The 25,185-nt window shown below is 40.5% G+C and overlaps 1 protein-coding gene across 2 annotated transcripts; it reads left to right on the top strand.

Annotated features, from left to right (window-relative positions):
• The first annotated feature begins 17 nt into the window (after positions 1-17).
• INTS7 (integrator complex subunit 7) lies at positions 18-24,835 on the top strand. 2 transcript variants are annotated; one of them, XM_064709072.1, is made up of 20 exons: positions 18-133; positions 273-402; positions 1,863-2,009; positions 4,456-4,593; positions 5,051-5,097; positions 5,600-5,799; positions 6,844-6,966; positions 9,521-9,638; positions 10,589-10,723; positions 11,265-11,362; positions 11,992-12,231; positions 12,926-13,063; positions 13,784-13,990; positions 17,456-17,650; positions 18,404-18,507; positions 18,891-18,959; positions 20,014-20,146; positions 21,340-21,438; positions 22,283-22,468; positions 23,354-24,835. In XM_064709072.1, exons 1-20 carry the CDS (start codon positions 43-45, stop codon positions 23,645-23,647), a joined length of 2,892 nt encoding a protein of 963 aa, XP_064565142.1. In that variant the 5' UTR covers positions 18-42; the 3' UTR covers positions 23,648-24,835. The 2 variants fall into 2 exon arrangements, 1 of the variants encoding a protein (XP_064565142.1); XR_010439633.1 differs by lacking the exon at positions 23,354-24,835 and having other exon boundaries at positions 20,014-20,124; positions 22,283-22,418.
• The last annotated feature ends 350 nt before the right edge of the window (positions 24,836-25,185 follow it).

The raw sequence follows: 25,185 nt of genomic DNA, 5'->3' as shown, positions 1-25,185 counted from the left end.
GGTCAGGCGTGCGGTCACGCATGCGCGGGGCCGGTGGCAGCAATGGCGGCCAGCGGCAAGTCCTTCCTGGCCGATGCGGGCTATGGCGAGCAGGAGCTGGATGCCAACTCCGCCCTCATGGAGCTGGACAAAGGTGAGCCCGCGCGGGCCTGGGCAGCGGGGCTGGAGTGGGGGCTTCGCTCGGTACCGCTTTACCCAGGCAGGGCGGGGTGCGAAGGAAGGACCCGGGGCCGGTGGAGGTGCCTGCGGTAATATTCCTGTGTCTCCGTTAGGCCTCAGGTCCGGCAAGCTCGGGGAGCAGTGCGAAGCCGTCGTTCGTTTTCCGAGGCTCTTTCAGAAATACCCGTTCCCCATTCTCATCAACTCGGCGTTCCTAAAGCTGGCCGATGTTTTCAGAGTGGGGTGAGTGCTGCCCGTCTGCTCCTGTCTGTTCCAGTCTGATCCGTGGGAACGGGCCGTGCCTTGGCGTGCCCTGCAGTGGAGGCTGGCGGGTCGTGCTCGCCTGCCAACCCCCCTGTGGTACCCAGTCTGTTGTGGCTAGGCTTCATTGGAACTTGTTTTCCACTTCTTCAGTGGGCTTGAGTGGCTGTGAGTGGTAATGACACAGTTCCTTTCCTGATTTGAGGATTCTCTCCCTGACTGGTTTAAGATCACTGGTTTTAAGTTTGCTTTATAAGCACATCCAAATCGTAACTCCTAAATGGATGGATGATCACATGTGCAAATCTAATCTCTAGTGTGAAAAGTGCATATTATGTGGCTCTCTGCAGATATTTACTGTATGTATTTTGATGTATTGACTAGTAGTGCTGTATTAACATTTTAATAACATGATAAATATAGGCTTGTAGTTAAAATGGTAACTTTTGTATTTAAAATAAGAACTATGTAAGTGGGATATATTTTTAAGAAAGGAATGAGGCACTCACACCAGATAGCAGCCACAAGACACCTAAATATTTAGAGAAAAAGAATTTATTGCCCTCTTATCAGAAGAAACGAACTTCTTCCCGCCTCGAAGGCACTGTTAGGATTAAGAGGAAGAAGTTGACACTGACCAGACAGAATCCTGTGTTTGAGTGGAATTTATGCATCATGTATGAGATGTATGAATATTCAATGGGCTATTGCTTTTAAGGGTTAATCCTCTGTTAACGTGTGTCCTTTTTTTGGGCTCCTGCCGCCCAGAAAAAGGTACCCGGACGTCCGTAACTCTTTGTCTCTATTGTCTCATATTGTCCTAATTCACTTTGTTCAAATTATTATTACTCTAATTGTATTACTATTTTTTAACCATTTTATTACTATTAAACTTTTAAAATTTAAAAAAAACAGGTGATTGGCGTTTTTCACATCTAACAAACACAGCTTTTCTAAGTGCCTGCTGTCTAAGTGATGTATATATGATGGAATCAAAGCTGCTTTTTAAAAGCTTACAAAGGTGTATGCTGATGTTGAGGAATCTTCACTCTTGTCTTCAGGAAGGAAAATAAATTTGCTCAGCACTTGACAGTGGTAATTAAGACTTCTCTGTCTTAGTCTTGAATGTGTTTTTCCAGCGGATTTGGATCCCTATGTGTGCACAAAACAGGCATTTGCTTACACCCCTCCTCACTGGCATCAGCAGCTTCATTTCCCTGGAATTGGGCTTTAGTTTGACACTATCTGAACTAGAAAATAAAGCAATAGTATGTTAATAGTCTCTATTTTACTATATCAGTCTGCTCAAATGTTTCTAAAGCATAGATATCTCTTTGTTTTAATTTGCTCCCAAAAGCTGTAGTTAAGTAATTTTGTATTTAAAGTGCTTGAATTTTTGTTACAAAATAGCCTGACAAAGAAATGTTTGTATTTTCTAACAGGAACAACTTCCTGAGGCTGTGTGTGCTGAAAGTTACTCAGCAGAGTGAGAAGCACTTGGAGAAGATCCTGAATGTGGATGAATTTGTCAAGAGAGTTTTCTCAGTGATCCATAGCAATGATCCTGTTGCTCGGGCCATTACACTCCGGTGAGTGTGGCAGGAGGGGTCCTCATTTCCTTCAGATCTGGGAATGGTTCTGATTTACTGCCAACCTGTAGGTAACTATCAATGTGCTTGTCTGGAATAACAAGACCAAGTGCAAGGCGTTGCATCTGGGCCAGGGCAACCCCTGGTGTCACTCCAGGCTGGGGATGAACAGATCAAGAGCAGCTCTGCAGTGAGAGACTTAGGGTGCTGGTGGATGGAAAGCTGGACATGGCCCAGCAATGTTCACTGGCAGCCCAGAGAGCCAAATGTGCTTTGGGCTACATCAAAAGGAGCCTGGGCAGCAGGCCAAGGAAGGGGATTCTGCCTCTCTGCTCCCCTCTGGTGAGACCCCTCCTGCAGTGCCGTGCCCAGCTCTGGGGTCCCCAGCACAGGAAGGACAGGGACCTGTTGGAGAGAGTCCAGAGGAGGCAGCTGAGATTAGAGGGATGGAGCACCTTTCCTGTGAGGAAATGCTGAGAGAATTGGGATTGTTCAGCCTGGAGAAGAGAAGTCTTTTGGGGTGACTTAACTGTGGCCTTCCAGTACCTGAATGGAGACTACAAGAATGATGGAGAGGGACTTTTTACAAGAGTTTGTAGCAACAGGACATGGGGGAATGGATTCAAACTAAAAGAGAGAAGTTTAGATAAGATGTTGGGAAAAAATTCTGTGTTGTGTGTGTGGTGAAACATTGGAACAGGTTGCCCAGAGAAGTTACAGATGCCTCATCCATGAAAGTGTTCAAGGCCAGGTTGGATGGGGCTTTGAGCAACCTGGTGAAGCAGAAGGTGTCCCTGTCTATGGCCACAGGTTTGGAACTGGATGATCTTTAGGGTCCCTTCCAACCCAGGCCATTCTGTGAATCTGTGAGTGAAATAAAGGAGGCTTTTTATACATTCCTCATAGAGTTAAAAGCAGAGACATCTGTCTTTGAAAAGCATGAATGATAAGGATTGGTGATAATAAGAACAAGGTTATTAACCACTTATGATGGGGAGAATTTTGTGGGTGGTCCCAGGCAAGACAGAATTTGCAGTGTTGAAATTTTGTGTACACCAGAGAAGAAAACTGAATCTGTAGTGTGCGTAACCCAGACAGTAGCTATATGCAATATATCACATCTTGCCTAGGATATTTTTAGGCCAAGTGAAAGTGCTCCCTTTTGTGTCAGAATAGTTTTTGTTAACTTGCAACCAAAAGTAGTTGATATCTGATCAATAACTTCTAAGGAAATCCTGTTATATTACTGATTGCTTTGAACTTCTGGAAATCAAGTGGGAAAATAAATCAAATTAATCTGTCCTCCATCTTCCATGTCACTGTCCTGCTGGTTTGGTGTCTGTGTCTCTCATGCTATCCAACATGATCCTCTTAACTGCATCTTCCAGCCCCTGTGCAGGTGAATTCAAATGTGAAGAGAGCATTTGTCTTTCTCTTTTTATGTTCTTTTTGTACCTCCATCTAGAACTGTTATTGATTTCACTACTGGGAGATGGGAGGCATTAGCAGGGCTTTGGTTGATTAGGTCATGTGTCCTCTTCTTTTTTCTTTGAATATTTCATTTTAGATTATGATTTCATGCCCTGGTGTCTCAGAAATCTGTAAATACAATATGTCTACATGTTTTTTTGTAGTTTCTGTTCAGTGCTCTAATGTAAGATTGCAGTTGTTGACTGGCATTGAGGGTTATCTTCACAGGCTACTACAAGTCCCAGGAATCCTCTCAGTTTGCATAAGTACTTTAATTACTAAATTCACAGGATACATCAAATAAAATGTTAAAATAGCTGTTGCTTGAACAGTTTAAATTTAAAATCTTCTGTTGATTTTTTTTGTCCTACTTGAATAGTCAATAAGGAAGAACGTGTTGAAAGACAGAGCTGCTTAAACAAAACTTTGTCTGTGGAATTTTATTGCTAGATAACTGTGTAAATATTTGTACAGAGCTGTAGCTAAAATTACCATAAGTATAAATCCTACATTTATTCTTCTTTTAACTGGATTATGCTAAATATGCCTGAAAGGCATCTTTGAAATATTCCTGGCAAAGTATAGGCTACTATTTTAGCAGTTACACAAAATGTAATGCTACTTTTTTCACTAATAACCTTATCTTAGATCAGTGAAAGATGTTGGAAATAAATCATGCCATAGTGAACTTTTAATTTTTAAAGAATTTTGGTAGGTTTCTCACTGTATCAATTTCAAGCTAAAAGGTATCAAAATGTAATTTTTATCAAACCACCAGCACAACCCACACTACAAAATCTGTTACATTTAACTGCATGCTTAATTTCAGCATTTGCTTGTTTCTGTAATAGTCACGAAAGAGCACATATTTATATAAACACAGCCTTTTAACCAGTCTTTTTTACATTTTTATTTGGTTTCATCATTTCTTCATGCTCACTGTTTGTCCTGATTTTGCTGTGATTTATTTCTGCAGGATGTTGGGCAGCATGGCATCTATCATTCCAGAAAGGAAGAATGCCCATCACAGTATTCGCCAGAGTTTGGATTCCCATGACAATGTGGAGGTTGAAGCTGCTATATTTGCTGCTGCCAACTTTTCTGCACAATCTAAGTAAGAACTATTTTTTTCACTTTTTCACATTACAGAGAATGGAAACTCCATTAACACTGACATTCACAAACCTTTCTGTTTTCTGTTGTGCTGTCCTTTATAGCAAACAATTATGTGCAATAACGATGTAAGGAAATCTGAATATGGGTACAGCAGATTTTTTTCTGAAATGGAAAGCTCATAACTATGAGAACTGGAATAACAGCTTTAATCATGAATTATTTGACAGAAATTATATTAGTAAAATGTAGTGCTGCTTGTCAGTTTTTGAAAGCTTTCATTTTCTCATTTGGTCATGCCTGTGTGCAGGGGTTCTTATTTTCGGCAGGCACTCTTCTGTGTAACTTTTAGTTGTTAAAACACAGTGTTTGGTGGTTCAGTCGAATTTTTTTTTTTGTATTTTTAATGACTTAATTTTTTATTGTTCATTTCACCTGATACTTTCTTTTCTCCACAGGGATTTTGCTGTTGGAATATGTAACAAAATCAGCGAGATGATTCAAGGTACATTTGTATGCTAAGTGATAAAGAGGAAAATCCTTCAGAGAAAATAAAGTTCTTTATTATTCATATTTACATATTAGATATCAGAATGCTGTTGCCCTTAGATGATTGCAGTTTTTAAATTAGCTGACCAATAATCTGTCTGGTTATCTTAAATCCTCCTAAAATTTAAGTTTTTGAAAGATCTGTTTGGTACAGAATAAAAGCCCATCTATAGTGTGATGAATAAACTTGCATAGACTCTGATAGGTTGCTTCAGATGAGTTAATTTGTGTGCTACCTGCAGGGAAGCAAGGAGCAGCTTTCTCAAACAGCCATGAAAGTGCTTGATAGTGCTGTCATCTCACACCCAGCTAGAACATGAGTTATTTGAAGCCACTGCAGGTGTTTGCACAATCTCCTTTCAGCAGTGGTAGCAATCCAGACACACTCTGTGCCTCAGAGCTGCCGCAAAAAGCCAGCCGAAGGAGTAACTCTGGCTGTGTTTCTTTCCTTATTGCAGGTTTGGCCACACCTGTGGACCTGAAGCTGAAGTTGATCCCTATTCTGCAGCACATGCACCACGATGCCAGCCTGGCCTCCAGCTCCAGGCAGCTGCTGCAGCAGCTGGTGACATCCTACCCCTCCACCAAGATGGTCATTGTCACCCTGCACACCTTCACTCTGCTTGCTGCTTCTTCTTTGGTTGACATTCCCAAGCAGGTAACTCTTCCTAAGGCATGCCTTCTGTTGAAGCACAAAGTACATTTTAAAAGCACTCAGGTTCTGCCTGCTGATCAAAGCAAACAGTGATGCCTGGGCTGGGCTGGTTGCTCCTGTGTGCTGTCAAGGAAGAATACCCTAAAAGCTGCTGCTACTTTCGTATTTTTTTGCCTTTTCTGGTTCCATTTCCAGGTGACTGTATCAAACACACTACTCCTTTTTTACAGTTCATAACATGTCTTTTACTAAATCAGGGATTCAAATCACAAGCATAGACCAGCATACAGGAAAATAAACATCCTGATTTTTTCAGAAAAGAGTTCAACTGGCCTGTGGAAGCCAGGCTTTACTCTGCACTTCTGTATATTGTCTTGGGTTGTGGGTGTGCCTTTTGCCTTTCTTTCATGGAAGCACAGGAATATTTCATGCATTTAAATTGTATTTCTTGGAGAATTTTGAGGAATTTCAATCAGTTCCTTAAATTCAGGACTATAAACCAAGTAATGGGAAAGGCGTGATGGAAAAATGCAATGCTTTTTATGTTCTGATAATGAGCTTTGTGGATGTGATTAATAGAGGAGGTCTGAACACAGTGTCACTTGAGACTCATCCAGCTAATCATTATAAAGGAGTCATGAAAATCTGTTTGCTTTCTTTCATCCCTGTACAGCCATGCAAGGCTGGTGTCTGTTAGATAATGGCATTGATTTGTCTGAAACTCTCTGCTGTGGCTCACTTCTCTACTTCAGATGATGCTTCTGATGGTGCTGAACCTAAGTCTGCTGAAACAGCCTGAGAACACTTAATGTGCTGCTTTTATTTTTTTTTTTTTAATGGCAGTAAACATGGAGATTTAGGCTGTACTTCTGCAGCACAACAGCCAATACTGCATAAAACTGATGGAGACTAAAAACCATGGCTGGCATGTTCATACTTTCTCAAGTTAGTTTTGGCTCTGTGTGCTCAACATTTCTTCCTGAGTGCTTTAGAAAACACTTCCTTCTAGTAGCATCACTTTTTAACAATGAATTTATTTTCTTGCAGATTCAACTTTTGTTGCAGTACTTGAAAAATGACCCCAGGAAGGCTGTGAAGAGGCTTGCAATCCAGGATCTGAGGTTGCTGGCCAACAAGACACCACATACATGGAGCAGAGAAAATATTCAGGTCGATTAAATATTCATGTTTTTTAAGCCAAAGTTTATTATGAAACTTCCCAAGGAGTTGTAGAATTCTCCCCAGAAGAATGATTTGGGAGGTGGAGGAAGGAGTAACATGCATCTCCATACCCTTAAGTTAGGTTACTCTGCCAAGCAGCCTAGCCAGGCATCAATGAGCAGCTCACAGAATGCCTTCAGTTGGATAAGTTGGCACTCAAGGATTAAAGCTGAAGCATTATTACAAAGGAAAGGGCATGTGCCATGTAGGAAGTCTTTGTACCATGAGGAAGTAGATTTCCATCTGACAAACCCATTCCAGGCAGCAGACATGAGAGCTGCATGTTTTTACACTCATCTTACCACAATGAGTACACACCATCTCTGGTGCAAAACTGCCTCTGGGATTTGTCAAAACATGTCATCCAGCAAGGGGTACCTGAAAGGAAAAATGGGATTTTTGTTTCATTTTGTAGAATTAATGGGGTTTTTGTAATAGTAGCCTTGTGAGTCCTGTTGTATCAGTGAGAAGGTGTTTATAGTGCACCTGTGCTATTTGGGGAAATTTGTGTTATGTTGTAGATGTTACTGCTGCCTTCTTTCAATCACAGTTGCATATTAATTTTTTCTCCTTCCCCTTTTTCTGGTAGAAAAGAAATGGAAAATAACTTCAGTTTAGATTAATAGGAAAGTAAATATTTCAAGAACTTAATGACAGGGGGTTACAGCTCTACTTTTTCCTGGGTCATTTTTTCTTTGTTTTTGTTACTCTTGGAAGCTACTTGGATCCTGTCCTGTTGGAGCATAAGGCATCTGGGAGAAAAAACTATGCAGGTTTTTGTTAACAATCATGTGAGAAATAAAGCAGGTTCTGCTCTGTCCCCAGCTCTTGGAGATGATAGTTTGGAGTGTGCAGAGCTTTTTGCTTTAGTGAATTGCTTTTTTCTTCATAATGAATTAACTCCAGAAATTTATTTCCTTTTAGGAATTTTAAGGAATTACGGATTTTTTGTGAAGAAAATGCTGCTCTATCCCATATTTCAATAGTACCTATGTCAGTACAAGTGAGAGGGATTGATAATGTGGCTTTCATTGTCATGTAGTGTGTTGAAGCAGAGTGGGTGTCCTGATGGTTGAAATTCATAGGGAAAGGTTCCACTGATGTCAGAACTAAACCCGTGGCTAGGTGAAAACAAAGCTAATTGTCTGAAGCTTGCAGAAATAGAGTTTTTCTGACTTCTGAAATAACAAGTTGACAGTTTTGTTGGGAAGTTGTTCTCCCTACAATTGGAGATAATATAAACAAATACCATGCTTATACAACAAGGATGGAACAGCCTCTCCTTTTCTCATGGCAAGGCCTGCCTCTTGTACCTTTTTACAAAAAAATATTGGTTAGTTTCTTCAGCATTTTAAGTCTGTCCTGTGTAGGTAGATGGGAAGTTTGGTGTTTGCACTGTGGAGGCTTCACTGATTTCTGGACATCAGCCTCAGAAGGTGTTGCTGCCTGGAGCAGTCCATCCTGCTGACTCCTGTGTGTCCTGGCAGTGTTCAGTCACTGTTTCAGATGTGCCCTGAGAGCTGATCTGACAGCGCTGGAGTAAAGCGTCGGTGTCTTGGGAGACATCAAGACTCATTTTCTACCCCAGAGATTAGATCTTCCCCTGTCTGTTGATGCCATTCTAGTCAGTGGATTAGCAAAATACTAATTGGTACAAATCACAGATATGTTTAGAATTTAACCCTTACACAATACATACACCTGATAAGAACACTGTAGGGTTTTTTTTTTAATGTTCTATGGAACTAATTGTGTTGTTTTTCTTTATTTCGTTACTGGCTCTTAGCATTCAGTTTTGACACACTCTAAAGCGGAATTTACTTATATTTTCTATTTATGTCTCATACTACTGTCCCTTCTGTTGACTAAAAAAGCATCCAAAACCAGTGAATGACTAAATTGTGAGCAATGTTGGCATAAGGAATTGAGAACAACGTGCATTTGCAGAGTTATTCAAACCTAAATGTGACAGGACCTGTGAAAAAATCTGGCAAAAGGCACAAAAGTAAGATATGAGTTCTGCTACAAATCAGTTAGAACATAAAATACACTTTAATTTATTTATCAAGAATCTTAAACTCCTGTTGGACACCAATGCTGCTAAAGGAAATTACACTTGAAATCTTGCTCTTCAGAGATGTATATTTATATAAAACCTTGCAGATTGTTACAATGCAAGATAATCAGTATGCCTGAAACTGTCTTAAAATCTTTTATAATATTGGATCAATGAGACCAGATAATATTTTTGCCACTGATTTTTAATTAATGAATGGCTTATAATTGACATTTTCTAGCATATGGAACCCATTATCACTTTTCTACAAGCCACATCCTCAGTCCTCTAAACCAGATGTTGAGGACTTGGCTTTTGATTTTAGTACAGTATTTTTTATGGGAGAATATTGATTCTTAAAACTTCTCAGAGAAGTGCAACTAAATTCTTCATACAGATAGCTCATGCTACTTCTCACCTCTGTATTTTTTTCCTGCTGATTTTTAGGCACTCTGTGAATCTGCTCTAAACACTCCTTATGACAGCTTGAAAATGGGCATGTTATCTGTTCTTTCCACGTTATCGGGGACCATTGCCATTAAACAGTACTTCAGCAGTGCTCCAGGTAAGAAAACTGGATGAGATGGTTACCTCTGGCATTCTAATGGATTGGTTTTCTGCTGCTGATCAGTTTCATCTCAACACTTTGTGGCATTTTCTAAAACTATTTTTGAACTTCAGAACCCTGAGAGTCAGACTGTGTTCATCATGTGTGTAAGCTGAAAATGGGACACTGTATAGTCATGAATAATGATGGTTTTGTTGTGTTTTGTGGGTACTGTGGTATATTAAAAGGGTTTTTGCCTTTGGGTCTTCAAGTTTTCTTCATTTTGTGAAGGAGCATATTGCCTCTCAGGTGGCTGACCTGCATCCTGCTTAAGGTGCTTTGAAACCATGGATTTGCATAATTTTGAGTAGTAGGGAGCTTCATGGTGTAAGAGTGGACTGGCATGCTACTCTTCCACCTTTGTGGGCTTGACAGTAGTACCAGATGTCACCAAAATATTGTGACAATATTCTGGAGAAATTTTAGAAAAAGTATACATTTAAAAGTGATTCAAGGTATCTTGTTCTCAAAATTCTGATCACACTCTTTCTTCTTGAAAGCCAGACTGCCCAAATGAGTGCTATGAGCTCAAATACATGGGCTGCAGAAGTGAAAAAAAAATAGTACATCCTAGTACATCCTCTTCAGTCATTCTGGCATGGCTTAATAATTAATAGGCTCGCCAGCTTTTTTTAATCAGACATAATATTTCTTAAGGCAGTATTTCTCTGAGTCCTGAAACAGAACATTTGGAGCTAAAGGTTGATTTCTTATGTGTCTAACTTGTGTAGTGTTCAAGAATGAGAGTCTCTGGGTTTGTCTGAAGAGAGAGCAATATTTTCATCCTATTGTTTAAACATAAGAAAAAAACCTAAATCAATATAATGGTTTTTCAGAAATGTACTTAAAGATCTGTGGTATATTTATGGACTGCAGTTTCATGTTCCATTTGCCTTGCTTTTATTTAGGAGCAGCAGCTACAACTGCCAGGTCATTTGATTTGGTAAAACTAGCACAGGAGTGCTGTTACCATAATAACCGTGGCATTGCAGCCCATGGAGTGAGAATTCTGACCAATATTTCAGCCTCTTGCCAGGAGAAAGGTAAGGGAAAGCAGGGGCACTGCAGTGGCTCTGTTTGCAGCCAGGCTTATGCTCTTAGCACAGATTAACTCGTCCTGTCTGTGAACCTGGCTGTAAGTCTGTCTGATCCCTCAGGCTGGTTAGGGAGAATGGGAACTGTCATCTCGTATGGCCTTATGAATGGTTGGGAAGGTTCCATCTTTGTCTCATTTAGAGAAAATTACTGCCCACAACAGAACTCGTGCTAAATGAATGCTTGTTTTACCTTTGCTGTAAGATTAGTGAATTGTTGGTCAACCTTTGAAAGCCCTTTGCACAGAGCCTGTTGCAAAATAATAACAAGGCATGTAGAAGTCTTAGTCCCAGGATTTATGCATGCTTTGCAAGTGTCAGTGGGGCTGCTGAATAGTTACCCACGACATGGAATGGTAGAATTGTTTCTCATCAAATTAAGGCAAAGCTGAAGTGTTAGGAAGATTCTTAATTGTCATGACTGCAACAGCAGGGCAAGCATTACACCAGCTATGGTCAGAAAACAAACTAACTCTTTTTCCTTTTGTAGATCTTCAGCCTTTGGAGCAAGATGCAGTTTTTGGCTTAGAAGCTCTTCTTGTTCTCTGTAGTCAAGATGACAGCCCAGGAGCTCAGGCAACCTTAAAGGTGACATTACTGTTGTCTTCCCCTTCACAGCTGTAAGTTATTATAATAGCTTGTGTGACAGAGAGGCTGGTGTGCACCAGATCCTTTCTGGTGGAAGCACAACAGACTGGAGGGAAAAGATGATTTTTCTGGCTTGCCCATAATCAGAGTTCAGAGCAGTAGAGAAACTGAGCATAGCCATAGTACAACTCCTCTCAGCTGTGGGATGAGGATTGTTGCAGGTGGCCAGGAGCATTCCTCTCAGAGGAACAGCTGTAATAAAACATGAACATTGGATTGAGGTGTCTCTGGAGGACAAAGAGAATCTTGGAGACAACTTGCTTTTTGGAGATGGAGATGCATTTTTATAAATGATTATTATTTTCCCACTTCAGAAACCATCAGTAATTTTTCTAGTTATTTACCTTTCAGGCTGGTGGCGTGAGACACTATTAATGTTTCTTGAATTTGTGATGTGTTTTAGTGCTGGTAGCTCAGGGACAAAGACTTGGAAAATCTTTTGCAGGGTACACAGTTGTGAAAATACCAGATGAGTGTTTGTGCAGTCCTGCTTGCAGCCAAGCAGCTGTGCCTGCTTTGCTGCTTTGAGGCCATTGTGGTGATGTTCCTGTGGGCTGTGTGAGTTGCAGATCACGCTGACGTGCATGGTGAAGCTGGTGAAGTGCCGCCCCCACCTGAGCCAGTCCGTGGTGGAATCCCTGCTGGCACAGCTGCACAGTGCCCAGGACAATGCCAGGATCCTCATGTGCCACTGCCTGGCAGCCATTGCCATGCAGCTGCCTGTCCTGGCGGATGGCATGCTGGGAGACCTCATGGACCTCTATAAATTAATTGGACAATCTGCCACAGATAAAAAGCAGGAACTCTTGGTAAGACCTCCCCTGATGGATAAAATCTGTATTAACAATTGGGGATGGACTGTATTTTAAAAGGCAGCTAAGGCATTTGTTATGTGTCCGGGTTGATGTGCCAGTCTGTAGCCACTGGATCGATTTTCTTTCAACTTCTGACTCTTTATGTCAGTGTTGAGTGTAGAAATATCTCCTAGATGGAGCTGTCCTAAGCAGTGTATTCCATTAGATTTTCCAGCAGATGGCACTGCTTAGGCAAACCTGGCTATTGAAATTATTGGGGTGTCTCTAAAGTAGTGTTTAAAGGCCAAATGGCAGCTAGCTCCATTTATATAGGGTGCTCTGAGGCAAATGACTTAATATACTGTAAGAGAGAAAAATGCTTTCATCACATATATTTGGAAAAGAATTTGAATTTTAAAAAAGAAATTACAAGATTTCTGTTAATTTACTTGGAGCATTTGAAATATTTCAGCTAAAAGGCAGAGTTGAGATTCTTTAAATGAAAGTTACTTTTATCTACAAGAAATACTTGGATTGCTGTAACTATTTAAAAGATAAATGACTGAGAAGTTTTGCAGTTAAAAAAATATATATGTCATCTTCTATGTAGTTTTGAGCCCAAAATAAAACAGAAATGGCTTTTTTTTTTTCTTCTTTTCATTAGTTACTGAATTATAACTTTCTTTCTCACTCCTCCACTCTCTACTAGGTTTCTCTTGCCACAGTGATATTTGTTTCCAGTCAGAAAGCTTTGTCCACAGAAATCAAAACTGTTATCAAGCAGCAGCTTGAGAATGCCTCCAATGGATGGACAGCCTACAGGATAGCCAGGCAAGCTTCCAGGATGGTAAGTGAAAATACCTGCAGAAAAATGATTTCTGTGATTGAAGGAATTGCCAGGGAGTTCTTTGAATTGGATAAGGGAATAAGGAAAATTGTAGAACTTGGGAGAAGGAAGTGAATGGGAGCAAAAAATAAAAATCACTTTCCCTTCTAATTCCCTGGAATGCAGATTCAGATATTCAGAATTTGTGACATTCTGAATATCTGAATCCCATCAAAATGACTTTTTACTTATCCTTTTGAAGTATTTGAGAAGGAAGTAAGTGATGCCCTGGCACTTTCTTGAGCACATGCCTAATCTGTATTGTCTGACTGCTCTTCAGAATGTAAAGGTCATCCTGATGTGTGGTTCTCTTTCTTCAATGTGAAGAAAGGAAGAAAAATATACTGTTTCCCTTTTCCCTTAAGTAAATTCACAGTTGGGGTTAGAATTACACAGAAACCCTAGTATGAGATGCTGAGGTAAATTTCCATGGTTTTTTCTCATCTTATTGAATTATCTTGTGTAAATAAATACTATACTTTTTTACAGCCTGGTGTTTCTATAAAGTAAGCTCTTGTGCTTTTATTTATTATTAGTATTGCCACAATCAAATAATTGAAAAAGGTTTCAGTATTTCTGTTTGAAAGCTGGCGATGTTCCTGTTTTCTTCCTTGTGTAAGTTCTGTAGAAATCCCCAGCCTTCCTTCACATCCCCTTTCAGAATCATTCTTGTCATTACAGGGCAACCACGACATGGCCAGAGAGCTGTACCAGAGCCTGCTGACCCAGGTGGCCTCAGAGCACTTCTACTTCTGGCTGAACAGCCTGAAGGAGTTCTCGCAGGCCGAGCAGTGCCTGGCAGGGCTGCAGGAGGAGAGCTCCAGCTCCGCGCTCTCCTGCATCGCCGAGGCCCTCAAGTCCTACCACAAAGGGATCGCCTCGCTCACGGTCAGCACACACCTCTGCTGATGCTTCTGCCGCTGCAGGGTGGCTCCTGGGGTTCTGTTGTTAGCTCTCTGAAAAGTTCTGTAATATCTCTGGCATCTGCCAGACTCTGTTTGGTTCTCCTCTGCAGCCATCACACACTGCATCTTGAGAGAACACGTCCTGTAACTCAGCCAAGTGCGATTAGCTAGATTTCTCTTTGCTTTTTCTTCTCCTTCCACCCCTCATTTCCTGCCTTGATCAGATCAAATGAAATGTGACAGATCTTGTTTAATTAAAGTGACAATACTTATAGTTTTCCACTCCTTGATTTGGGTGAATAAAAGGTATTGTAATAGTCAAGCCTGAGAATTGGCCTGAATTGGCTGCTGTCTTCTTGAAATATAGAGAAGGATTCAATTGTCTTCCTCCCTCCTGCTGAGTTCATGTTGCCTTCTATTTGACAATGTGACCTCATGGAATCCTAAAAGCAATCTAGTAAGAAGAGGAAAGACAATTCAGTTTCATCAAATCCAGCTGGTACCTACTTTTATGCAAATACTTTCTGCTTCTCTGAAGTGGTAAAAATACCAAGAAGCTGTGTGATGTCTGTGAATGTAAACAAAAAAAAAGCATTAATGATTAGGGACCTTCAGTTCCTGCTGTAAAGTTGCTTCTTAAGCAAAAATGTTCCAGCTTCACACAATAGTTTCTTTCATATTTTAGTTTCCATGAAGCAATCTTTACATACAGTTTCTGAATGCCTTTTCAGTGAAGCTGCATCGTTGCTTTAGTTTCTGGACAGTTAAGGTCATGAACATTCAGACATTAGCATTTAATAAAGTTCATTCAGATATTACTATTTATTAATACAATGTCCCTGAATAAGCTGCAATGACATAATTTTCCACTTTTGTCCTCTGAAAGACCCATCAGTCCTGAAGTGTTTGTCTTTAAGTGTTGGCTGAGTGAATCAGGCTTTTAATTCAACACTTCAAGATTTCTTTTACATCAAGAAGACATTGAGAGGAGGACCTCATCTAATTAGATGTTAATATTTAATACAGGCAGGAAAATAACATACTTAAATAGGTCATACTGTGATCCAGTAATTTAATTACCCCTTCCATGGATTTGGGGGCTTTTTTTCTGTTGAAGGATTCCTGTCTTCATCTCTTCTGCTGACTTCAGTTCCTGTTGCACATAGTGCTTTTCTGGGCCCAGCGCCCTCCTTATGGGTGGTTGTGGTCCAGACGAGTGAGTACAGGATTTGTAGGCTAGAGGGGAGGAAATTGGGTTTTACTGCTGGTTGTTGCTGACTTGTTGCATCACTCTGGACAATTTCCCAGCCATGCTTGAGTGTACCAGCTGTAAAAGGAGCCACTGACTGTTTGTCTATAGAACTCAGCCTCTCCAAGGGGAGCAAAGTGCCACAAAATGCACGGGACAGCCTTGCTGCTGTAGGCTTGTGCTCTGTTTCCTCTGACTGGAGCTCTCCTGTTGCTGCTGTTTCAGTGCAGAGCATGACTCAGCCCTGCTGGTACCACAGAGCAGTGGTGCATGGGATGAGCCTGGTGTAGCTGCTCCACTCTGTAGCTGGGAAACACCGTGGCAGTAAATCTCTTGCAGATGTTCAGCCAGCCCAGTTTAGCAACGATGAAATGTTCAGACAGCGCCTTGTCGGAAAATTTCTCAATTCCTCCTTGATAAACATAAAACTCTGTCTTGCACTGCAGAGTGTTTTTTCATTGGAGTTAATGCACTTGAGGGAAAAAGTCCCTCTGCTTTATGGATAAGGGGTTCTCCCTGTGGGAGAGCAGGGACTTGTCAGGGAGCACATTGACCACGGTCCCCATCTGTCTTGCTGTGTGCTTGGTTGTAGAGTTAGCAAAGGTTTTGAATGGGTCCTGCTCTTTGTGGCACAGATCCTGTGTGTCATTGGAAGCATTGGGCTTATTTTTCCACTGCTGCTAATCTAAAGAAGATACAAAACTTGAGCACAGCGCTTATACAGCCATTGGTTAAAAAGCACCAATTCCAAATATGTCAAGTGGTGGTGTTTGAAGGACTTGGCTGAGCCAAAGAAATACTTCTGTCATTTTCAGAAAGAATTGTAACTCACTCACTGCCCTTGGCAGATAAGGTGAATTGCAGTATTAATGAGACAAGCTTGTATTTCCATTTACAAGATTCAAGTCCAATTTGTGCTACTAAAAAGTCTGTATTTTCTGATATGAGTACTTTACTCTTTAAAAGCATGTAGTCTCTGTAGAGCAATTACAGTGCAGTATAGCCCTCTTCCACAAAGGCTTTTCTGAAACCATCCTTGCAAAATAAAGTGAACAATTCCCATTCAAAAGGGGTTTTTTTTGTGCCCTTGGAGAAGGAAGAGCAAAGTGATAGATAAGAGAGGCTTAATGGTTTAAATATGAAATAGTCTTACTTTTTCAGTTGAAATCTAGTTCAGAAGTTTAAAGTGGTTGCAGTGGGCTGATATTTCCTCACTTTAGTCAGTAGTGGGCCAGTTCTCAGATGATGTGATGCTTTGTGTGAAACCACTTAGCTGGTTTTCTGGCAGCAAAGAAATGGGTCTTAGTAAGGTTTTGGGGTAGATTATAACTTCTTGCTTTGAGAAGTGACCTGGTATGGAATAAGAAGCAGTGGCAAAGACAGGCATGAGTCCAAGAGGAAGTACTGGTGCTTTGTTTTTGGAGAGGGCTTGTTCTTCTCAAAATCCAACAGTTTAAGAAAAATAAGTAGTGGGTTTTTGGCTTAACTAGTATCAAACCTCGAGTACTGCAGTTTACCCCCTCCTGGGTGTCCTGAGCTGTCATAGATGCTTCTACAAGTCAGATAAGCTTTTAGGGAGCAAAGCTTCATAGAACTGTATTTTCTTATCTACCCTCCTGGAATTCTGTTGTTTACTGTTCTTAGTTACCACTAGACTGTGTCTCTTGCCTTCATCAAATGCAAGGTTCAGTGCCTTCATCATGTCCCCATCCATTTCACAGTTCCAAAAAAATCACCCTTTCCTTGTGCTGGGGGTAACTTGAGCCAATTCCTTCTCTTGTGGCTGATGCAGAGAATCACTTTTTCAGTCCTTGTGTTTCTTGTTTGCCATCCAATTCAGTGTACTTCTTCTTGTGGTAAGGACTATCTGGCCTGATGTCATTTGAAGCCTAATGGCTTGGCCTTGGAAAAAGGAAATATGTGCCCTAGCAGTATTTATTTTAACTGCTTAAGTCATATTTGTTACAAGGGTGACATGCTTGGAATATGACTTAGTAATTATGTAACTTCTATGTCATTTATATTTAGTGTGATTGAAATTGAGCAAACTTGTTAAATGTAATTTTTAAAAAAACAGCTTTTAGAATTGAACTTGAGGGTTCAGTTTTTTCTGATGTCACTGTTCAGTGACACTGCAGTGTAATTTTATCGTTTTTGCTTTTGACCTAGTTTGCCAACATTCCTATTACTGTGTTTCAGGCTGCTAGTACACCACTTAATCCTCTGAGCTTTCAGTGTGGATTTGTGAAACTCAGGATTGACCTTCTGCAAGCTTTTTCTCAACTTATTTGTACCTGCAACAGCCTAAAAACGAGTCCACCCCCAGCTATTGCCACAACCATCGCTATGACATCAGGAAATGATCTCCAGAGGTGTGGCCGCATCTCCAACCAGGCATGTGGTCCTATTCCACTCTTGTGCAGTTGTGTTTGTGACTCTGGTAGGAATTCTGCTTCTCAGCAAACATTTTTGAGAAAAGAAATGAAAAGCAGTTGTGAAGTGGGTTTTGGTTTTCACCTGTAGCTCTGAAAACACCTGCCTGTAGCAGGCTGTGTTTTGAAGGTGAATGTGCATGTGTATTTTCTCCCCCAGTCACACACACAGCTTCCAGGGATGTGCACGTAGCAAGTGACTTGGTACCCTCAAACTTGCAGCAAGGCTCTTCACACCTTGCTTTGAAACACCTCAGACACTCTGAGTACACTAAGGAAGAATATTATGTACACCTGAGGATGATCCTGCAACTCCTTTTGCTGGGAGTTGGCAACTGCCTTGGTACCGTACAAAACTTGCCTTGTACCTCCTTGGAACACCAAGGAGGTTTGCTTCTAAATCCAGCCACTGGGTGGTCACTGAAAGACAGGGCAGTTTGATTTACCAGTGAGGGATGGAAATTCTTTCTTTTGCTTTCTTTTTAACCCAAGGAGATTTTGTTGGTGCAGGAAATATACCTGTTTAATGCGTGGATAACAGTCTGTCACGTTGGTAATCATTATCTGAGTGAAGAAGCAGGAACTTCATAAACTTTTCTCCAATGTGCCACCTTATTCCTTCAGTATTGTATGTTACAGTGTAGTGGTTTTCTGGATTTGTGGGGTTTTGTTTTGCCTTATTTTGTGGTTTTTCCTAGTAACATTGTCTCTGCAGATGAAACACTCAATGGAGGAATTCCGAAACTTGGCTACACGATATGGAGATCTCTATCAGTCATCTTTTGATGCAGATTCAGCAACTCTAAGGAATGTAGAACTGTATCCTTTAAAAATCCTAGGGTTTGTCCACTTTCCTTCTCATGTGCACAGCATAAAGCATAAGAATCCTCTTTTCTTTGAAGACTGCCACAAAGTAATTTCGAAAGTTAATAACGTAAAAATTGGCTGCCAATTGTTTAAAACCTGTTTGAAAATAAACCTTGCCATATTATTGTTTGGAATTACTTGATAAACAAGTTATGACACAAAAATTGGAGCAGCTCATAACTTGGTATTTTCACAGTTCCTGCTCTCTGTTCACTAATGAGTAATGACTGTAGGATTACTTCACAGAAACAAGGAAAAGTGCCACCAAATACACTGCATTTCTTGCTTTAGGTGCCAACTTTGAAAGTCTTTTAACTCCTTAGTATTAATATCAGACAACAGCAGAGCTGCTTGTTGATTTCACATGCAATAGAAGCTCTGATTTTGGATCCAGAATCTGCAAGGTAGGTTTGATAGTTAACTGCATACTCCTTTTCTGCTTGTTAATAAATCCTTGGAGCTTTAAACCTAGGAATTCAAGGAATGTTCAGAAAGTTTCTCAGTAGACATTCCTAATTGTATTCTGAGCAGGCTTGAGGATCTGTTGCTGCTGTGGTGTACCTGGCATATGTACCTGGAACTCTATTGGGTTCTGCATTTCATACTGATTTTGCTCTTGAGAGCACTATACTGGAGTTATCCTAAATATAGACTTGAATTTCTGATCTCTCCTTTAGCCACTTATTTCAGTTTGTGTTGTTGTGTGTTAGATCCCATGCCTGTTGCCTGCACTTGTAAGTGCACCTTAGCTTCCTTCAAAGTTGTGAAACACATGCAGTAAGATAGTTCAAATTTTTAATGTAAAGCCATCATCTCTGGCTCTTTTTCTAACAATGAACTTAAATCCACTAGAAAAAAAATGTTGAAGTACTGATGAATTTAATCACTGTTTAAAACTTCTGGGCTGAGATTAAATGGAAAACACTGTGGATAAAATCTCTAAATCTCTCAGTGATTTTATAGCTGGTAATAAAAGTGAACATCCTACATGACTGTAGTACTCATTAAGAATTAAGCATTGCTTAGAAGGTGTATTAGTCAATGAGATGTTCAAAGGAGAGATTATAAACCTGGAGATTTAGTTTTAATTCTGACTGGCTTTCTTGCTTTGTGTTGTGAGATTTTCATGGCTGTTACAAACACTGCAGGGTGAAAAAACCCAGGGGAAGTAAGTATGCTGAGTCTGTTAGACCTGTCATTGCTTTAGCTGAGAGGGTGGGGACAAGAAGTGGTGAATAAATGGTAGGTAAGAAAGATTTAAATGTAAAGGGCAAGTGTTTTAGTGGAAAAAAAATAAAAAGTAAACAGTTTGAAAGACATTTCTTAATGGATTTCGTGTTGTAATGTCTTGCCACATCTGTTTGGTAGTGTGCCTTCCAGGTTATGATGAGGAAAGTAAGTTAGACATACTGAAAAGTTTCGGTTTTTTCTTTTTTCTTTTTTTTTTTTTTTTTTTAGTTTTCAGGAATATAGCTCAAATGGAACAGCTCATGTTGAAAGTGAATATGAAAGAAGAATGATGTCTGTGTTTAATCATGTGCTAGAGGAAGTGGAATCCCTCAACAGGAAGTATGCTCCTGTGTCTTACTTGGCAAGTAACAGTTTTAAATGTATATTGTCTAGAGAAAAGGGGCCAAAACCCCAGAACTCCATATATCTGTGGTTGGCAAGAAACTGGGAAGCATTCTTAGTTGATTACATTACTGACTCAAATGGTCTCTGCAGAGACACACTTGTTTAACAATACTTCAAAAATCATTTTGCTAAAACATTTGTAGCCTTGCTGGTCTGCTGAAAAGTAATATTTTTAAAATTTCCATCCTAAGAGCACAGCAGCTGCTGATAAGGTCACTGCAAGAGCTGTCAGACCCCTCAGCACACTCACATGCAAACCCTGCAGCACATTCTCCTCGTTCCCGTTCTTGCTGTGAAGGAATTGTTCCCCTGCCACCCAGCAGCCTGGCTTTGCTCCCTGAGCTGCTGGGGGTGAGCCCTGTGCTTTGGGAGTGTTGTGTTTCTCTTATCAGTGCAGGGCATCAGGGAGCACAGAGTGAGTGTGCTGGTGCACACAGTGAGCTGATAACACTCTCCTTGCAGGGCTGGTGCCTTTGGCTCTTGCTGCTCTTGAGCCTCCTGAAGCTGAAGTGCATGTTAGTGAGAGCAAGGTGCTTTGGCATGGTTGGCATCTGTTTGCCTGGTTTCTAAATCCAACAGTCCTCACCAATTCCAAGCAGAACAGAGGAGTAAATCATGTAAACCACAGCAAAGGTAAACCCTGTACACTTAGCTGTGGCTGGCTGCACACCAGGGCAGCTTGGTGACTCCAGTGGCACTGCTTGTGTTCATCTGAGCCAGAGGCATGGTGCAGCAGGGAAAGGGAGAGCAGACAAGAGCCTTAAAACTTTATTGCATTAAGTTGTGATAGATGCCAGGCTTTTTGCTTGGAGGGGAGTTGTTTTTTGAGAGTTTGTGTGTAGGAGTGTTTCAAGCAGATCCTGCTCTGTCAACTCTTAACACTAGGACTGGAAAGATCTCTATTTTTCTTTTGCTTGACCTCCTTGTTTTTTTTCCAGAGCAGAATACCTCCTTCAATAAGGGGCAGAACATAAACAGAGAGGCTGAATATAGACATTGTAATTTAGTGGCTATAATTCTATGACTGTATTAATATATTTTTGGACTTAAAATGGAAATTCCTGCTGTTTCAGTAGCTTAGGTACATGTATTTCTCCTGTGTCATGAATGATATTTTTTCTCAGTTGTTTTGGCTCTTGTTTCTTGCAGCACACAGCTTGTCTGTGCAATGCTGTCATTGCCTTGTTGAAGGTGCCCCTTTCATTTCAAAGGTACTTTTTCCAAAAGCTGCAGTCTACAAGTATTAAGGTAAGTATTGCTCAAATATGGCCTCAAATTTTAGAAAGTCTTTACTTCATGAGAAAAGCCCTACTGAAGGCACAAAGCTTAAGGATTTTTAGTGAAGATACATAACTGCAAATAACATTTGGTTTAATGTGTTAGGAGTAACTTGAATAGCATGTGTGCATGGTTGTTCAGAACCACTAGACTGTCACTTAGGCAAGTAGGATTCAGTTATTTGATTGCAAAATCTTAAAAGTAAAATGTACCTGGATTTTTTGTTGATTCTGAGTCTGCAAAGCTAAATAATTCTAGTCCTGGAAGGGCAGTTTTTATGGATTTGTATTTGTTTTTTTTCCTTTCCCTTTAAAAAGCAATGTTCACTATCTTGGAAGAAAATTGTCCTATATATCAGCTTACTGACTAAGAATGACTAAATATGACTAAGGTCATAGTTTGGTTGGTTTTTTTTTTGTTTGTTTTACTCAAGTGCTCCTTTTTACTGGGAAAAGTGAAAGCCTTAAGTTTTATTACTTACTCTTATTGCATTTTGCTTTTTTGTTCAGCTTCATTTACCTGTGGCTTCTGTGGAAGATTTTTTTCCACATCTTTTGAAGAAGTGAAGTAAATTAAACTGATACAAAGATAATAGCTGGTATTGCTGATGATGTTTATTAAATAATATAGTAGTAATAGTAGTAAAATTAAATAATATGAGTCTCTGATAATGTCTGTGTTTCCATTTGCTGATTTTTCCTACCCAACCTCTCTTGGAAATTTTCCTATAAGAAGGTGTCCTGTTTCATCCTTGAATTTTGTTTGCTTTTCTGGAGGCTTATAATTACATTTTGCTCTGTTTATTGTGTTCCAGCTTGCTCTGTCCCCATCTCCAAGGAACCCAGCAGAGCCTATAGCAGTACAGAACAACCAGCAGCTGGCCCTCAAGGTGGAGGGAGTGGTTCAGCACGGATCCAAACCAGGCCTTTTCCGTAAAATCCAGTCTGTCTGTCTCAATGTCTCTTCAGTGCTGCAGAGCAAATCTGGACAGGACTATAAGGTGTGGATAGAACAGAGCCAGGAGGAGCCTGGCTTTAAGCTTTAAGCTGTTTTGCTGTTCTTTTGTTTGTCTCTGGGTAGCAGAATTCCCAGGATGAGAGGAATGGGAGTGGTTCTGTAATCCTTTCACTCCTGCCAGTTGACATGAAAGCTCTGGCCAGAGCCAAGCATAACTAGTGGAGGGGATCTGGGATTTTTAAGTCTGCAAGATGTCAATACCTTTTTGTAACAGCTCTTCTTCCAAACAAAGAGGCTTTGTGATGTTCAGAACAAGTCATTAGGAATCTGCCTGAGATGAGGAAAACAGCCTAGTTATATATCATAGAAAACACCCAGGGAAAAACAAGCAAACCAGGAGTATATTACTCTCTGCCACAGAGTCACTAGAATTTTTTATAGTCATTTTATGGTTCTTTTATTTTGTTTGTGGAAATCATGAGGACAGACTGTCCAAATCAAATAGCATCTGAGGAGACACATATTAAACTTAAGTCAACAGTTTTATCAAAGGCTGCATGCCTGAGGTTTAGGTTCTGCTAGCATGTGATACTTAGTGAAAGGCCTGTTTTGGTGGGTTTTGGGGTCAGCTTTTTGTTTGTTTTGTTGTTTGGGGTTTTTTGAGGAAGAATAGGAGAAAGTCAATGGCTTGTAAAAGAACAGGGCTAGGAGGTGTGTGATGTTTGACTCACATTACTTTGTGGAAAAGTAGTGCCTCAGGTGGAAGATTACTTGTTAGCTTGTCAAGCTGTCCCAAGTATGCACATGTATTGGTTTAGGAGAATTGCAAACAGATTTTTCCTTTTTTCTCTGCTCTCCTTCAAGTGAAGACCTGAAAACTTATTTTTGGCAGGTTTATGGTGTTCTAAACTTCCATCTGTGTTCTCAGATTCCTCTTGACAGCATGACCAATGAAATGGAGCAGAGGGTGGAACCGCACAACGACTACTTCAGCACCCAGTTCCTGCTCAACTTTGTCATCCTTGGCACCCACAACATCACCGTGGAGTCCTCTGTGATAGACTCAAACGGCATTGTCTGGAAAACTGGGCCTAAAACAACGATTTTTGTGAAGTCTCTGGAGGATCCCTACTCGCAGCAGGTTCGCCTGCAGCAGCAGCAGCAGCAGGGCCCGGCCCCAGTGCAGCAGCAGCAGCAGAGAACGGCGTACTCGCGCTTCTGAGTGCACAGCCCGCCCTGCTGGGGCTGCAGCTATTCTGGACACTTCTTTTTAAAAGCTTTTTTCAAGGTTTTTTATTACAGCCTTCTCGTACAAAGTCTCAGATGCCAGTTTGCTGCTTCTAAATTATCTGGAGTAAATTCGAAATTGATTCAGCAGAGGCAGCTGTTCAAATCTGCAGTTGTGCTCTTACTATAAGGACTTCTACCTGACCTGTAACTTCTGTTTACAAACCTGTTCCAGCAGGCTCCACAAACTGCAGTAGCAGGGGACACTGAACTTGTTGACTGGTTTTTTGAAGCACACAGGTTCTAATGTCAGGCTGACAGGACATTGGGAAACACTTCACTTTGGCTGGTTATACAGAAATGAGTGTAATACCAAGTGTGTATCTTTCAATGTGAAGCAATTGGCAGGAATGTCCAGAGATTCTTTTTCTGACATTTTAATAGCAAGTTCCAGTATTTGGCTGGTGTATGTATGTTATTAAAATTCTTCAGCACTACTTAATGCATGCAGCTGGAAGAAAAAAATCGCAGTTCACTTGTGATACCCAGTCACTGCAGAGGGAGGAGACTGTGTGAGGGGTTGCTGTCTGCAAGGGGCAGAGTTTTACAGGTGGGAATAATCACTGTCTCTCAGATGATATGGAAGATGTTGTTTTTAAATTTTCATGCATCTGTATTTCTGAAACCTTTTATTTTGTAGGGTTTTTTTAATTTTTTCTTTTTAGAGGGAAATTAAAAGGAATGACAGCTTGCAAGTAAGCAGCTCTGGTTTTTAAAAGGAGTCTTTTCTACCAAAACTTTGTAATCTTATGTGTTCTTTGACCAACTTGCAAAGCTTAATTGTTAATTTTACAAGAACTGTAAATAGAATTTTGCCAATTCTAGAAATTGATCCAGAATAATTTTGGAAATACACTGCTTCATACATCATTTTCACAGTTCCTTTGTGATATAAAAGGCTGAACTGTATCGAGACTCAAAGGCAGTGGATCACATAACATGACCTTCACCTGGTCTGCATAAATAGTCTCTGCTTATAACTCTGTAGCAAAGCAGGACCCACTTGAGTGAGAAGGAGGAGGGTTGGCACTTCTTACATACTTTAGCTTGTTAATCTTGGAGCAGAAATTTTTGTTTTCTCAGCAAAATCCCATGATACTGTTATTTCTTCAATGTGATTTCATTCTAGATCTGACTGGAGTTCACAGGTTTTGCTTGCTTCAAGTGCAGAGAATATGATAATGAATTGCTGTAAGCTGAGGCTTCTTTTGCATAGCAGGATGAAGAATTTTTTGCTGTGTTTTCCCATAGTACCTCTTGGCTGGAGACTATCCAAGAAACCAAACAAGCTGGAAGTGATGATGCTAGATATCATACCTTGGTCAGGCTGTAATCCTAACTGGAAATGGTAACTGGGAGGCAAGGTTGAAATAGAAGACAGAAAATTGGTGAAAAGTTGAGCAGCATTCTCCGTAAATGATTTTCCTTTTGAGCAGGAGACACAAAGTGCCACTGCATTCCAAGCTGACTGAG

This window comes from Zonotrichia leucophrys, chromosome 3, assembly GCF_028769735.1.
Source record: "Zonotrichia leucophrys gambelii isolate GWCS_2022_RI chromosome 3, RI_Zleu_2.0, whole genome shotgun sequence".
Lineage (NCBI taxonomy): Eukaryota > Metazoa > Chordata > Aves > Passeriformes > Passerellidae > Zonotrichia > Zonotrichia leucophrys.
Note: the sequence above shows the minus strand (reverse complement) of the source record. Positions and strands in the feature narration are given on the sequence as shown.

Bases quoted from the DNA above. Each gene is read 5' to 3' on its own strand.
- INTS7 (XM_064709072.1), top strand. From the start codon at position 43: ATGGCGGCCAGCGGCAAGTCCTTCCTGGCCGATGCGGGCTATGGCGAG. The intron at 10,724-11,264 runs GTAAGGGAAAGC...TTCCTTTTGTAG, and splicing joins AGCCTCTTGCCAGGAGAAAG to ATCTTCAGCCTTTGGAGCAA. The intron at 18,960-20,013 runs GTAGGTTTGATA...TTTTTTTTTTAG, and splicing joins TTGGATCCAGAATCTGCAAG to TTTTCAGGAATATAGCTCAA.